The sequence below is a fragment of the Lissotriton helveticus genome, chromosome 6 (genome assembly GCF_964261635.1).
Source record: "Lissotriton helveticus chromosome 6, aLisHel1.1, whole genome shotgun sequence".
Lineage (NCBI taxonomy): Eukaryota > Metazoa > Chordata > Amphibia > Caudata > Salamandridae > Lissotriton > Lissotriton helveticus.
In genome coordinates, this window is record NC_136067.1 from 849,135,141 (window position 1) to 849,152,135 (window position 16,995).

Below are 16,995 nucleotides of genomic sequence, written 5' to 3' on the forward strand. Positions count from 1 at the left end.
AAATTAACGATACCCGTTAGTGCCGGATTATTTCCACAGGTAAAATGGAGCAGAAATCCTATTATGACTATATATATATATATATATATATATATATATATATATATATATATATATATAATGTTTCACATCCTCGGAATTGCCGGGACATGGGCGCGTCGGTGTACCACAGGGTCCAAGGTCCCCCTGTCATCAATCCAATTTCACCATGCTAGTAAATAGCACGCGTGCACTCCTTTGAAATAAGCACCGTCACTGGAATTTTGCTTCAAACGCTTTATTTGAGCATAAGCCAAAAATACCCTACGAGTTTCGGCAGGAACCGCCTTGCTCGTGGGTAACTTTATCAACACATGGATTGATATATAAACAAACATTTCTAATGACGTGCAACGTGAGATGTAAACATAAAAAATGGACAAATGTCACACAGAACTGTCGGCCATCTTGTAATGGTACATGGTAAACAAAAGCATAACCACATCTCAATTTTGATCATTTACATAATTATTAAAAAAGCCTTGAACCCTCCAAGATTGTTCAATTTGCCCAATCTGTTTAAATAATGACAATTCTTAAAGTTCTCTCATGGTTGAACCAATATGCTCATAAACTTTCAACGGCAGACATACGGAAGGCTCAAATAAGCTGATATCATCATAGTTCCCCTTCACAATATAAGACGGCAGTTCTACAAGATCGCAACTGAAAAACTCCGTTATACCCTTCACGCAAGTGCGTTATATGTTCAATTGATAAAGTTGCACAGTCAGAATAATTTCTTTCTTTCTCCGTCCGGGTGATACGCAAGGAAATTCATCACACCATAAACTTTGAAAATTGCACATTTACAAACTGGTCTTCAACAGAATTCATCTAAAATTCATAAAGGTTATTTATAAGTTAAAAAGCGGGCAATCGATTTATAAATCCTACATCCATATATACCCAAGTGGGTTAAGTAAAGACCAGTTGCACAATCTCAATGCAGTACATTAAATACCACCCAAGTGGGAAAGAAGAAAAATATATCAGCTCAACCACATTTACCCAAATAATGATATATCTAAATAAATGTGTATGTAAGGAAAACAAATATTACGTCATCTATGCAACAGACAATATTGCGAACAGCTGAACAGCACGTTCTTACATCTTATAATATAATACAGTTGATAGTCCTATATGTTGTCTTGTCTCCTGATCGTAGTTCCACCAAAGTGAAAAAAGAGGGGAAAACATGAATGTAAATGGTTTCTACTGCCAACTCAGTTTCTCTGAACTTATTACAGTGACTCTAGTGCATGTGATCTAAAAAAACTTTAAAATTGAATACAGAATCGTCGCAGTAGGAGACAATTACCAAATTACATTGATTATTCCAAACTGTCAGAATCATACTAAACATAATGCCAGAGAAAAACGGGGGGAAGAAAGGAAAATTTAAGGAAAATATAAGGAAAATTTAACAACATATACATATGCCTGATAGCTGAGACTCTTCAATCCCAGAATGTTGATTTCTAAACAATCAAATAAAGTTCATGTACTTATTCCCCTAAGTGCCAAGACAATTCTTCCTCCGAATTTAAACCCCTAGGGATATTCGTGTCCAGTTCCATAATGTACCTGGACTCTAATTGACGTAATCTGCGGATTCTATCCCCGCCTCTGTTAGATGGCAACACCCTGTCAATTATTAAAAATCGCAACAAGTTGTGATTACTTTTGTGGAATTCTTCGAAATGTCTGGCTACCGGGGAAAGTTTGTCTTTGTTCTGGACTGCTCTCATATGCTCCAGAATTCGCTTTTTAGCAGCAAACATGGTACTGCCCACATATTTTTTAGCACATGGGCATACCAGAACATAAATGCAATTATCTGAGAGGCAGGTGAGATGTTTATCAATCAGCCTCTCAGTATCCGTAACTGGATAATAAACCTTTTTTATATTCGTGCTATATTTGCACACTTTAGATGACATATAGGTAAAAAAACCTTGGATACCCCTCTCTGAATTCTTCACCCTAGAGATATCACTGCCACATAGTCTGTCTTTCAGTGAATTCGCCTTTCTATATGTAATATTGGGATAGTCACCAACTACATCTTCCAGGGTGGATTCAGTTTTAAGTACTTTCCAATGTTTATTAAGGCACTTCCGTACCTGCCAGGAACCCGATTGAAAGTAGAAATGAATCTGATGACCTTATCTTCCATTTCTCTCTTCTCCACAGTAGCTCACTCTGCTTAAAATTGGCTGCTTTAACCTGGGTCTGTTTAATCACATTGGAGTCATAGCCTCGCTCCAAAAATCTTCTAGTCATACATTCACATTCAGTGTTAAAGTCTGATTCCGTACTACAATTTCTCCGAGCCCGGAGAAATTCCCCATAGGGTATACTACGGATCAGGGTACTCGGATGACCACTCTCTGCATGTAGAAGAGTATTCCCCGCGGTTGTCTTGCAATACAATTTGGAAACTAGCTTATTGTCAACTACTTCTACACACAGACCCAAAAGTTCAATCTTTTGATCACTTATTGTACCTTCAAACGTAAGATTGCTCTCATTCATATTAAGTTTAGAAATAAATTCCTTGGCCTTCTCACTCGTGCCTTCCAAAATATTAAAAAGGTCATCTATATACTGCAGCCATAACTTAACATGGCCGCGGTATTGATCCAGACTTCTGGACACCTGCTGCTCCCAGTCACCCATAAATAAATTGGTGTAACTGGGAGCAAAACAGGTGCCCATAGCCGTACCCTGTTTCTGGCTGTAGAAAACATCATTAAACGTAAGGCCATCAGGGAATTTTTCGAGCTGAACCCGGTGTCGGACACTTCGGTCTCCAACACTTGGGATGCCTTGAAGGCGTCCATCAGGGGCACTTGCTTGGGCCTCAATGCGAATCTTAATAAAGCGCGGCGCAAGGACAGGGAAGCTTTGGAGACCGAATTGGCGAAACTTGAGCAGGCTCACAAGCTCAACCCTTCTAGAGTGACCCTCTGGCCTTTGACCGCTGTTCGTGGGAAATTGAGAGCCCATTACAACAACAGGGCTGAATTGACGCTCTTGAGGTTGGGCAGGCAATCTTATTCCTGCGGCAATAAGGTGGGAAGACATCTGGCGCGGCAACTGCGGGATAGGCGGGAGCGTGAGTATATCGGGGGGATTCGGGACGCTGCGGGAGGGTTGCATCACCGGGATGAGGACAAGGCGGCAGTTTTTGGCCGTTTTTATGCGGACCTTTACGCTGGAGTTGAGCTGGATGCGAGATCCCAGGAGCAGTATCTGCAGCGCTTGACCCTGCCCCAGGTGTCCAAAGAGTGGAATGACGTCCTGGAGGCTCCAATTACCAGAGAAGAGGTTCTCGGGGCTATTAAGAATCTGAAACTGCACAAGGCCCCTGGGCCGGATGGATATACTGCCGTCTTCTACAAGACGTTCGCCTCTGAACTTTGTGACTTCCTGGTGGCCCTTTTTAACAGCATGGCTGAGTCCGGCTCTTCGACGGGTTCACTGGCCGAGGCGGTTATAACGGTCCTACCGAAGCCGGGGAAAGATCCCACCCAGTGTGCCTCGTTTCGCCCCATAGCGCTCCTTAACTTGGATGCGAAATTGTATTCGGCGATCTTGGCGCATAGAATGCAGGATCTGTTACCAGCGATCATACACCCTGACCAGTCCGGGTTTATCAAGGGGCGCCAGACACACGACAATACGCGCAGAGTGGTACATCTCATTGAAAAGGCGGACAGGTTTCGCATTCCGGCGGTCCTGGTGGGGTTGGATGCCGAAAAGGCATTCGACCGTGTGGACTGGCGCTTCCTGTTTCTTACGATGACGGCTTTTGGCTTTTCGGAAAGGTTCATTACCATGGTGAAGGCCAACTACTGCAGTCCTAGATCCCGAGTGGGAGTCAATGGTCACCTGTCTGCTTTCTTCCCGCATACCAGAGGCACTAGGCAGGGATGTCCCCTTTCCCCTCTTCTGTTCGCGTTGAGCATAGAGCCCTTGGCGGTGGCGGTGAGGGAACATGAGGGCATACGGGGCATTCCGTTCACGGGAGAGCAACACAAAATCACGCTCTTTGCGGACGACGTACTTCTCTCCGTTGCGGACCCAGAACGTTCGCTGCCTTGTGTTAGGGAGGCATTGCTGGACTATGAAGAGGTGGCCGGCTTCAAGGTTAACTACAGCAAGTCATATGTCCTGAATCTTACTCTATCGCCGATGGACATGGAGCGAGTGCGCACTCTGACACCCTTAGCCTGGGCTGCTGATTCGATTGTCTACTTGGGGGTCCACTTGACTCCTACTGTGGGCAAACTATTCGCGGCCAATTTCCCCCCCTTGTTGGCAAAGATTCGAGCCGAATTGGACAGATGGAAGCCTAAATTTCTGTCCTGGCTGGGCAGGATCCATGCTGTGAAGATGGTTCTCCTTCCTAAATATTTGTATCTGTTTCAGGCCTTGCCCATCTCTTTGGACTGCGACTATTTCCGGCGTCTTAGGACGCAGATACTGCGGTTTGTGTGGCAAGGGGGCCGATCACGCTTGTCCTTTGCACTACTACGTAGGCCGAGGTCCGAGGGCGGTGTAGGTCTTCCTGACGTCCAGCTTTATTACAAAGCGGCGCAATTGAGAATATTGGTAGAGTGGTCGCAGCAAACATCGGAGAAGCATTGGCTGCACATGGACCGGAGTGTGGAGGGGAGGTCGGTGTGGGATTTGGCTTGGAAGCCCAAGAAGGACCGTCCTTTGAACGCCTATTTAAGTACACCTACGGGTACTGTCCTGAAGGTATGGGACACCCTTGCTGGGGACGAACGGTGGACTACGTTCCCCTCACCCTTCACTCCCTTGCACTACAACCCGGCCTTCCCGCCGGCGCAACGGGAGGGGAACTTCGATACCTGGAGGGAGGGGGGATGTAGGGCTCTGACCCACCTGTTCCATGGTCGGGTTCCCCTCACTTTTGCTAACTGCGTGAGGGACTATGGGGTTCCCCAGAATGACCAATATCGTCATGCGCAACTGCTCCATTGGGCCACGTCGCCAGGGGTACTGGAAGCGGCCACGAGACCACCTTCCCCGTTCGAGGCTTTTCTGCTGCGGACGTCTGCAATGAAGGGGGTCATTTCCTTCCTGTATCAGCTTCTGCTTAAATCAGCGGTCTCGCCTAGGCCTAGATATATGGGACACTGGGAAGAAATGCTGGGGAGAGATGTCTCAGACACTGAATGGACAGCACTGTGGCGGGACATCGCGAACTTTAATCACTCGCTTCACCTCAGGGAAGCCCACCTTAAGACTCTTATGCAGTGGTATTTATGCCCGACCAGGCTACATCGCTTCTACCCGGCCACTTCCGATAAATGTTGGAGGGGCTGTGGGTTTCTTGGGGACTTTCGCCACATCTGGTGGGACTGCCCAGTGATTCGGCCCTATTGGGAATAGATTCTTTCGCACATTAGGGATATTCTACAGTATCCCATAGAGGACTCGATGGCCTCCGTCCTACTAGGCCTCCGAGATCCCGGCCTAGAGCACCAGACCAGGGCAGACAAGAAGATTTTGTGGCTTTGCCTGGGGGCTGCCAAGATTACACTGGCGGCTGCCTGGAAACAAACGGAGGCACCGGCAATTTCGCTGTGGCACGCACGGCTGTGGAAACTGCTGAGTTTGGAGAGAATGGCGGACATATTCCTTGGTAACTTTAAGAACTTCCAATTCCAGTGGGGTCCATTGGTGAATTTCCTGTCTAAGGGCTTGCCGTCCGCTGTCTGCCCCGCATCCTTGAGGTCACTCCACTTGTTTCAGGTCTAATTTGGTTGCTCGAAGGTGTTTGGATTGATTGAGTCGCCACCATGGGGGGAGGGAATGGGTGGGGGGGGAAGTTCTGTTTACCGGTTTGTGGTTCACCGAGGTACATAGCGAGGTTATCTGACCTGGTTGTTTGGTTCTGCCGTACTATGGACTTGCCAGCTCTGCTCTATGCTGAACCTTTTGGCGGATATGTTACGATAAGAGACTACAGCCATGGGCGCTTGCCAAGGCCTGAATTTGCCTGTGTTATTATGGATTTGACGCTTCTGCTTTTCTGCTCCCGGACAGGTCCTCCTCGAGAGGAATTGTATCGCACCTTGGTGAATTTATTGTGTGTAATGTTTCTTTAAAACTGAAAATAAACATTTTATAAAAAAAAAAAGAAAACATCATTAAAAATGAAATAATTGTTTTCCAGACAAAACTGAATCATTTGCTGGACCATTCGTTATGATTTAAAAACCAAATGGAACGAGAACCCAAGAAGTGTCTGCATGCCTGCACACCATCAATATGTTTGATTAATGTATGCAGGCTGTAGATATCCAAAGTGATCAATAAAAAACCTTCTTGCCACTGTACATCCTGAGTCTTCCTCAAAAAATCTCTACTATCTTGTATATAAGTTTCCACATAGGGCCGCAAAAAATAATCAATGTACTTGGAGGTTTTCTCTAGGAGAGAACCCATCGAAGATACGATCACATTCTAGGATTGAAGGGTCTCAGTTATCATGCATATGTATATATTGTTAAATTTTCCTTATATTTTCCTTTCTTCCCCCCGTTTTTCTCGGGCATTTTGTTTAGTATGATTCCGACAGTTTGTAATAATCAATGTAATTTGGTAATTGTCTCCTACTACGACGATTCTGTATTCAATTTTAAAGTGTTTTTAGATCACATGCAATAGAATCACTGTAATAAGTTCACAGAAACTGAGTTGGCAGTAGAAACCATTTACATTCCTGTTTTCCCCTCTTTTTTCACTTTTTTACATATATATATTCCAAATGAAGCTGCTCGCTTAGTGAAAACACCACACACAATGCTGTAGCTCCACCTCTTTAACTGGCAGGCAGCAGCAACCTCAAACGAGCCCACATCACGAAAATCTTTTGCCATTAACACCATACGCGTTTTGGATATGCTTCCCTTAATCATTGGTTTGGCATCCGGGGAAAGAGCAACAGCGCACAAAGTTTCTCAGGTGTTTTTGAAGTGCTTAGTCCCCGCCCCATTTGGCGTGAGTTCACTTTGCATTCTGGTTAGTGCAGTTCAATGTTTTTACAATCCTTCGTGGATGCCGCTTTGCCTTCTTCTCCACTAATTTTATCCCGTCAGGTCTTGGATGCAAGCCAGGCAAGCTTGCTGGTTTTCTTGCGCCTTACCAACAGGTACGTTGTTCCGTTTATGTGCCCCAGGGTCAGAGCACGCGGACCTGCCTCGCTGCAGTGGGGTGGTTTTCGTGGCCAGAGTGGGCCACCAAATATTCCAAATGAAGCTGCTCGCTTAGTGAAAACACCACACACAACGCTGTAGCTTCACCTCTTTAATTATTAGGCAGCAGCAACCTCAAACGAGCCCACATCATGAAATTCTTTTGCCATTAACACCATACGCATTTCGGATATGCTTCCCTTAAAAGCGGCAGGAATATAGCACACCATTCAGCAGCCTGACGGAATTTTATTTACAAAGGGAAATTGACGGCGTCTACTAAAGACTGTACACTTACCTGAACTACAACTACCAACAAGTATAGCGCGGACATGCCCCTGTGGGGGCAGTCTTATGAATTTGTTTAAACACCGGATTGAAGAGAATACGCTGTTCTTCTCTCACTTCAGCCCAGCCAGTGAACAAGGGAAGTTATCCCGGAACGCGTGTGGCATCAGTGTCGAAAATCATGCTGGGAGGTTTGTTACTAAGCCTGTTGCTGTCTATCGAATAAAGAAGGCAAAGTAAAAACGCTGTGAGTGGTTTCCTCAATAAGCGAGCAGCTTAATTTGGAATATATTAGTGGCCCGCTCTGGCCACGAGGATAACCCCGTTGCAAACTGTGCAGGTACGTGTGCAATAGACTCAGAAGGGATATGGGGATATAACTCCCAGATTGCACTATCCATCCAGCAGGAGGAAAACAAGTATCTGAAACGTTTATTATGCCTCCCCGTTTCTGCTTCAAACGAGATTACTCACAGAGAGGTAGACTTAAATCATGTTACTGATCTGATTGCCTTGCGTCCCCTGTCCCTATGGCGGTCCATATGGGCCAAAGAAGAAACCAGGTTTACCCAGGAAGTAATTATCGATTGCATTAAACTCGATCATCATTCGAAAATTCCCTGGTTAAAACACATCCATTCCTGGTATAAGACCCTTCTTGGTCAGGACATTTTTAAAGATACACTAACTGAATCAATTTTAACAAAACGTGATCTTAAATCCATTTATCTGGATCATGTAAAAGGGACTAGAATGAAGGTGTATGCAATACAAAGCACGTTTAAATTGTATATGGAATACAATCTCAGCACAGGTCTCCCCCCTTATCTTACATTTGTTAGCATTAACTCCCATCGGTTTGTTTTAGCTCGCCTGAGGTTGGGAATAGTCCACCACTTGGTGGCCTTCCCAACTGTAAAAAAGCCAGGAACAGGTCTATGTCCTTGCGATGGGAAATCTAAGCAGAGTATCTGCCACTTTTTACTTTTTTGTAATTTTTATACTAGTTTTAGAAAGCTTTACTTGAAGCATTTGTTTTTAGAACATAATATGTGTAATACCAGAGCTGCTATGCAATTGTTATTTGATCTGGCTTCTCCTGATGTGTGTTATCGTGTGGCTATTTATATTCTAAAATGTATCGGGCACAGGAAATCAATTATCATATAACTTTTCGCCCCCTGTTTACTTCCGTTTATCCATTGGCTGCCACACTTTATGCCACGAATGTCTCTTACCCCTAACTGATCGTTTGAGTTACAATGTTGAATGTGTATTTATTCTTATGCACTTTATATTTATTTTGCATATTTTGCACTTACTGAAAGCTGCTTATGGTAACGATTGTCTTTCGTTTTTTGCATTTTTTGCACTGGCGTTTTTTGCACAAATCTTTGTAAACAAATTCCTGCTAAAATGTTAAGATGACAAAACAGATGTTGCACCTTATTCCCAACTTTGCATATTTGCACATGTCAATAGCACTTTATGCACATAATAGGTCTTCGGATTTTGCACTTTACATTGGCTACTTTTTGCACTGTATTTTACAACAACTGCTGCTAAAAACGTACATAGAGATCAAACCCAACTTTGTACTCAAGTGATTCACCTTATTGATTTAAATGAGACTGGCACGGATATCGATGTATTCTTTTTTTTATTATTGTTTCATTATGGAACTTACATAAATGATTTGAAATTGTATTTATGTATGTTGCTACATGGTTGAACCTGTACAAACCGAATAAAGCATTTTGAAACTGACTCAGAAGCACACAACGGAACAACGTGCCGGTTCGAATGACATAGGAAAAGCGGCAGGAATATAGCACACCAAACAGCAGCCTGACGGAATTTTATTTACGAAGGGAAATTGACGGCGTCTACTAAAGTCTGTACACTTACCTGAACTACCAACAAATGTAGTTTTTTTTTGTTGCAGTTTTATATAGCATAGACCTTACCCAAAAGTATAGGAGTGCTTTACATGCGGATCAGTTACATAACACAAGGACACATTCATTTTGGTTTGAGGCATGGGGAGATTAATCGATTTGCCCAGACTCTACGATATTGAGCTGACACACAGTTGCAAAGTCTGCAGCTCTGGCTGTAACGCCACATCTTCTCCCTTAAGTGTAACATATAATCAAGTGATTAACTGGATAAAAAAAAACAAAGATAGCAAATTATTTAAAAGTGCTTTGTTCCTATTTGATAACTCAGAAAAGATGTCCTCAATTTAGTTGTTTGGAGCACTAACCATAATTTCTATGGGAATAAGATCCCTCTCATGGAGGAGGGTGCAGAGGCAACAAGTTGACCATGCTGTGCAAACATCAGGGGCATTAGAAGCACAACGGACCATGGAGGGCAGGGAAAAGGGTGGCAGGGGCAACAAACCAGCCATGTAGTACAGGCAAGAGAGGCCGTGGCCATATAACATATGATTGAGGGCAGAAGAAAGAGGCAGCGGCAGTACAACCGTACAGGCCAACAGACCAGATTCTCCTCTTTTTAAATGTAAGTCAATGGGGAAAATCAATTCCCCCTCTTACTAAGTTCAAAAGGTTTGCAAGTTTGGTACATTGGATCACGGAGGAATGGGGTAGGGACACATACTTGGATAAGAGAGGGCACGAGGGAGATGGGCAGGGGCACCAATCTGCCCTTACAGGTCTGGGGTGGGGCAGCACAATACATCACACATGGCCAGTATGACCGCAGTACAGGAAATGAACCATGGAAAGCAATAGGGAGGGAACAGGGCCTTGCACATGGACAGCAGAGGGGAAGAGGCAAGGGCAGCAAGCTGACCATAGAAGACAGACAGGAGGGACATTTGCAGCAAAACGGACCATGAAGCATAGAAGGGAAGGGGTCTGCACATCGAAAACGGAGGGCAGGAGCAGCAAGCTAAGAGCAGGTGGGATGAGCACTGGAAGCACAACACACCATTGAGGGAAACAGTGAGACTACAATGGCATACACAGAGACAACGGAGGGAAGGTGAGAGGGGGTCAGGGGCAGCAAGCTAACCACACATGGCAGGTGGGAGTGGCTGTGGCAACACAGAAGACCATGCATGGCAAGCGGGAGAGTTAGTGGCAGCGCAAAGCCCATGGTGGGCAAGGGGGAGGTGGCAGGGGCATGCACAAAAGACTATGGACGCCACAGACAAAAAAGAGCAGGGGAACGGCCTTCACAACATACCATGCAGGCCAGCAGGAGGAGCAGTTGCAGCAAAACAGAGGGGAGTGGCAGCAAAACGAACCATGCATGGCAGGTGGGATGGGATAGGGGCATGGAACTTCGACAGGCAGTGTGGAGGTGGTGGGGACAGGTGGCATCCATCTGACTATGCAAGGCAGGTGGGAGGGGCAGTGGCAGCACAATAGAACACTTAGAATAGATAGGAGGGTGGCAGGTCCATGGAATATGATGGGCAGAGACATAGGAGGGCAGGAGAGCAGAAAAAGCAAGCCAAGCACTGAGGCTAAGTAGGAGGACAATGATGCTGGCTAGAATGGGGAACAGAGGGCAGGAGGAGGGGCTGGTGCATGGACTCAGACAACAGAGGGTACTGAGGAGGTGGATGGGGCAGCAAGCTAACTGTGTAACACAGGCAGGAAGGGCAGAGGCAGAACAATGGAGACACACGGCTGTAACGAGGGAGCACAGTTATGGACATGGACGATGGATGGCAAGGAGGAGGAGGGCAGGAGCAGCAAGCTTGGGTGGGGCCATCACAATGCCAGGCCCTGTGTTCAACCCCACCCCCACTGTGCATTGTGATGGGCATCTTACTTCACGTTAAAAAAAAGTTATAGTTAGGAAATAGAATTTAAAAAGCCTGAGAAATTACCTGAAAAAAACACAAAGGTTATGGGGACATTACAGCTAGGCTCAGTTTCCACTCAATCAAAACCAGTGAAATTAGGCAGTTGTAGTTAGCTCAGATAACTAACTCGCGCCCCCAAAATGCACTGCTTATGACCTCACATATTTTGTCACTCATGACATGGTAAGTGACATAACTGATACACACATGGTAACGTACTATGTGGTAAAGTACCAAAAAATGCCTTTGTGGTACCTGAATTCATCCCAAAATCTCCTTCAAAAACCTTACTACCCTGTATCCTTACCCATCCCATTATTCTTGAAATCCCCTTTTTTAAATTGACATACTAATTATGTAATTTAAAAAAAGTCTTACCCAATGTACCAAAAAATGTCTGTGTGGTACTTACCTGCATGGTAAACACATGCGTGTTAACATCCTGTGAGCTAAGCACCGTGGAGTAAAGGCTGTATACTCACTTTTTTGCCTGTTGCAAGACAGGTTTTCTATGTGTTGTTAGGGTGACAATGTTGTGGAAACCTTGGGGAATACAGATGGTATTCTGATGGTGTATACAAATAAAAGTTCTAATGCAACTGCTCTACTACCCCAGTTCTCTCCCTGTTCCCATCCATCCACATTAAAAAACCCTGTTAAAAGAAAAAGTGCACTAAATAAGCAGGCCTTTCTGCGTGAGTAAGTATATCTTCACTCATAAAAGTCCTCAGATCCGGATTTTTTGAAACTTGATTTGCAGTCTTTGAACAGAAACTCAAGATTTCCCCCTAAAAAGCGTAGTTGATCGGGCCCATAATTTGCTTCCAGACAGAGTATTCTCCCATTTCTGTCATTTGCAAAAACTATATATGTTCTTTTGAAGGATTTAAAGACTTAGGGTCATATTTATGGAATTAGTGGCGCAGGGCAGCATCTCTTTCTGCAACAATTGCAAGGCAGAGACAATGCATGCTTCTAGGTGAATGTAGAGCACCCATTGGTTGCACTGGGCAGTCACGGCCCTCCACGGTTTATGCAACTAACATAGGAGGTCTCATCCAAGCACTGAATGGCGCACAGCTGGTTGATCTTGCATTGACTGTTACAGCCGACATGGTCATCAAAACTCACAAGATAGTGTTTGTAATACAATGCAAACTGCTGGCTGCGGGAGTCCGTGAATTGTTTGCTAAGGCCATAGAGATGTCCTGGATGCAAGTCTTCAATGTCGTAAGCTTTCGTCATAAGATATTCTAGCTTCCATTGTGGGTCCTTTTTGATGTTGGCTTCCGTCAGATTCAAATAATACTGCCAAATATCCTGAAACATTTAGAAATAATGACGTTATTAGGCAGCGACAATTTCAGGTATCTCATCACAGTGACTCGTCCTATACTACAAGCCAGCACCCCTAATTGAGATTGATGCAACACCATCTTGCTTACAATTCATCAGTCATGAGAAAGAGGGGTGCTGCATGCAAAGACGCAATATAAGATTTGTATCCCTTGCATAGGTTTAAAGTGTGGGTAAGCATGAAGTAGAACGTAGAACAACAAAAATGGTAAATAGATCAGGATTTGTAAAGAATAATTTCATCTAAATTCTTCAGATCGCAGCCTAGGGTTCATGGTCCATCATCTCTGAATAAGTGTTGCTGTAGATCAGAAATATACAGACATGAAATAAAGCATTCCCACTATAACATTCTTGACATATAAACACAGCAGATAAATGATATTAACAAATAACTCAGATAGGCCAGCTATATGTGATCTCTAAGAAGAATACTTTTGGTGACAACCAGCTTTAAGAATCCTTTTCACCTAACACGTTCCCAAGAAAGTTTTTAGATTAATGGCTTATACCAAGTTCTCAAATCCAAGTTAGCAGAAGACTTTTATTTCGAATTTGAACCAACAAGGCAGTTTTGCTCAAAAGAGCAAATAGATCTTTATGTTCCCTTTTACTACCATCCTCCCTCACCTACTGCACTCCTGTCACTATTCTTTACTTCCTCTTTCCTTTTCTGGAGAATCCAAGTTGAACTTACCCCTCCCTTAATTTTCCCCTCCAGGGTTTACATTCCTCTACCCCCTTCGTTCCTGCTCGCTTCTACTTATTCCCACCCTCCTTTTTCATTTCTTTTCTTTTTGATTCGGTTGGGAGGGGTAACTGACCTTCTTATGTCACTCTAACTGCCTCTTTGTTCCTTGTTTAACCCTGGAATTCTCATTTAACCCATACCTTGATAGTTTTGGACTAGAGTGGGACCGGTTTCCCCCAACCTTTAGGTGTTTTTTTTCTCTCTCAAATCCTCCCCTGCCACCATGTAATGTTACACAGCCTCTTTTCACACAGTATACCATTCTTGCCCTCTCTACATTAGGGTTGAATTTACAAATAAAAAAAGGACAACAACAGCTCTATATTATTTTTCATTTCCTCTTGTCTGAAAGACTACAGCCTTTCAACTCGCTCTTTCTTATCAGTCATTGAAAGTTCTAGGACTTTTTTTTCCCATCATCGGATCCGTGATTTGTTGTCTCAATTTTATTTCTAATTAAAAATACACTTTATCACAAACCATCTCTCAACATTTTGGAAACTCAAATTTAGTATTCTCAAACGCTTTCAATGAAATCATACTACTAATGGGCCACAGCATGGCTATCATCAGTTCCAAGTGTCACAGTTAAGTTACAAGCTACTCTTTACATTCCTACTTGTATCAATGAAGATTTTGATGAAGACTGAGCCTAGCCAACTTGTATTTTTCTTACTGGTTCTGGCGTGTTGGAGAGATTCTCGACTTCAGTTCTTGAGAGTTCTGGTCTGTCCGAGGTAAGGGTGACTCCTTCTGGTAGCCACAATGCTGCCGACAAGGAAAAAGGCCAAAGCAGACCGTGCCTTCCAAAAGGAGTCCCACAAGGAAAAAAACCCATAGGGAAAAGTGGCTCCAGAAGTGGGACTCCAGAAATGAAAAGGAAAAAAAGAAGCAACCAGTAAGGAGGAAATAGAAGGCAAGGAATTAACTCAGGAATGTCTTCCTTAACACTAGTTTCATTAGAGCTGCCTTTTCTACATGCTTTACCAGTGTTAGTAGTGGAACCCCAGCAACATTATTCGCTTTAAAATGCAAGTGAAATTGTGTTAATGCTTTTCCTGGCTTTGTTTTCAGCTGTATTAGCTTCTGTTGAAGCATCTCAATCCTTCTTGAAACTTCAGAATTTAGACTGTCTTATTGTTGAAATGCCTTAGACACTTCTGAAGCAGCTCTGAGAAGTCTATATTGAAGTGCAAGCAATAAAGAAACGTCTCTGACTTAATGTTGTGAAGCAGTCCTTTGTTTTATGTGAACATTCATCACTACCAGTAGCAAGGTGCTCAAAATGAGGTACTTTAGAATTTTAGTTTGTCTTTAGTGCTGTTACTACCCTGTGCTGATTTGCTACTCATCTGATTTGCTGCAATCCATCAAAATGTTTTAGCTACTCTTCTAGATTCTCAGCTATCTCTTTAAGTTCCCTTCTCCACTCACATGAATAATAATATAGGGCCCAAATACGACCCTAGTGGTTTGCGTATCGCCACCGCTTTTTGCTAATCCGACCGCCCGCCTTCCTGGCAGTCCGACTGCTGGATTACGAGTAGGGCGCGGAGACCGCCAACATTGCTAACATTCCGGCAGGGGAAGAGGCAGAGGCATTCAATGCAGGCAGTTCCTGCTCCTGCACTGCGAGCTACATTACGACCTTGCTTTCCTCTGACCTTTTAATGGCAAGGACACAGCCATTCAAAACTCGGCAGAAAGGCAGGTAATGACCCAAAAAATGGCTCCAGGGCGTAAAACACCCTTAGTGTAATGTGGCTGGTGCCCATTTTGTTCGCTCCAATGTCAACACTGTCGATGGGCACACTGTTTTCCATGCATAACATGATGCACAGAAACAGTGCCCTGGCTGGCTGGAGGAACCAGTAGGGCCGGAATGGCTTTTGACTCTTTCTCACAGCTGAAGCTTGCCGCCACCAGTGGAGCTTTTTATGAGGGCAATGTCACACAGATAGGTAGCAAGGGTGCTTTCACAAACAAATTGTGCCTAAATGTGTTCCTGTTCAGGTATTCCTTTGTCAGTTGACCTATCCAAAACAACACTAAGGATAGCATTTTCTATGTGTGATCAGATTGACATTTTTATGATCTCTGAAACTGCTACTACAAAGTTTAATCATTCATGATCATTGGTCTGATTTAGCAAATACTTTTTTTCCCTCCTTTTCATAAAAAAAAATTAATCACATTCCCTATACTATATGACGCTTGTATAGGGCCGTCCTACAGCAATGCATTAGCTACCAATAGAATTTCATCTGCTAATACTTCCAGAAACGCTTTGTAAAATTCAGACAAAAAGCCTTCAGGAACACATATCTTGCAGAGTGGGAGGCTTTTCACCGCTTCAGTCTGCTCTTCGTTAGAAAAGGGGCAGGCTATATTTTCCACATCTTCCTGAGAGAATAGGAATATTCAGACCGCCAAGAAATTATCCAGAGCGTTTCTCTCTGAATATTCCTGCACGATACAAAACGTAAGCCTTTTTAAATCTGGTCTGTTCTAGGATAGCCCCGCTAGGCTCAGTCCCAAGAATCTCACGATTGTATCTTCCTTACTGAGGAACAGACAAAGGGTTGCGTCGACTTGCAAGATACGCCCCTTTCAGATGTAGATGGGGAACTGTGGGTTGATGGGTCCTGTTTGAAGTTACCAGATGGTACGACCTCAGCTGCATATGCAATTACGACACTTAATACAATAGTGGAGACAGCTCGCATACCACAGAAGTCGGCTCAAGCAGCTGAGCTAATAGCTTTAACACGAGCGTGTGAATTTAGCACTGACTTGCGTGTGAACATCTATACAGACAGCCGCTATGCTTTAGGGGTGGCCCCTGATTTTGGCCTACTTTGGAAGGAAAGAGGCTTCCTTACGTCCCACAAGATGCAGATAATGCACGGAGAACTAGTGCATAATCTCTTAACTGCACTTACATATCCTAAGAAGATAGCTATTGTGAAGTGTAGTGCACACAAGAAAGTAACTGGTAAGACAGAACAAGGCAATGCCTTTGCAGATCGCGTAGCAATGCAATGAAGCACAACTTCCATGTACGTAGTGAAGTCACAAGGTGCGCGATGGCATGATGCTAGACAGGAAGTGCTAGATGTACAGAGATCTGCTTAGGTAGCAGAACTTGAGCAATGGGCCAAAGAAGGAATATTGGACGATGAGGGTTGTTGGCGCAACAAAGACATGGATAAGTGGAAACTGCCTGCAGCCTATTTACAACCTATGGTTCAAATGGCACATGGGCTGGTACATGTTAGAGCTCTAGCAATAACGAAATTGTTTACGCAAGTTTGGGAGCATCCTGAAAGTGCCAGCACAGCTAAGAGAGTAGTACAGTCCTGTTTGATCTGTTGGCAGTATAATCCTGGTAAAGAGACACAAACTCCTACAGGAGGGTTTGCTACACCGACTGCACCTTTTGAAGTTTTGCAGATGGATTACATCCAACTTGAACGCTG

At 44.0% G+C, this 16,995-nt stretch overlaps 2 protein-coding genes across 2 annotated transcripts in view; both read right to left on the reverse strand.

Moving 5' to 3' along the window:
- Positions 1–261: 261 nt before the first annotated feature.
- The window catches only part of LOC144763140 (uncharacterized), a 35,526-nt gene continuing 18,792 nt past the window's right edge, over positions 262–16,995 (reverse strand). Inside the window, exon 2 of the mRNA XM_078648460.1 lies at positions 262–5,773. Within this exon, the coding sequence (XP_078504586.1) occupies positions 2,152–3,207 (1,056 nt within the window). The 5' untranslated portion in view covers positions 3,208–5,773 and the 3' untranslated portion in view covers positions 262–2,151. The remainder of the gene's footprint in view (positions 5,774–16,995) is intronic.
- The window catches only part of SMPDL3A (sphingomyelin phosphodiesterase acid like 3A), a 328,355-nt gene continuing 317,050 nt past the window's right edge, over positions 5,691–16,995 (reverse strand). Inside the window, exons 8-9 of the mRNA XM_078648459.1 lie at positions 9,334–12,729; positions 5,691–7,921 (exon numbers count right to left, since the gene is read on the reverse strand). Coding sequence (XP_078504585.1) covers positions 12,424–12,729 — 306 coding nt within the window. The 3' untranslated portion in view covers positions 5,691–7,921; positions 9,334–12,423. The remainder of the gene's footprint in view (positions 7,922–9,333; positions 12,730–16,995) is intronic.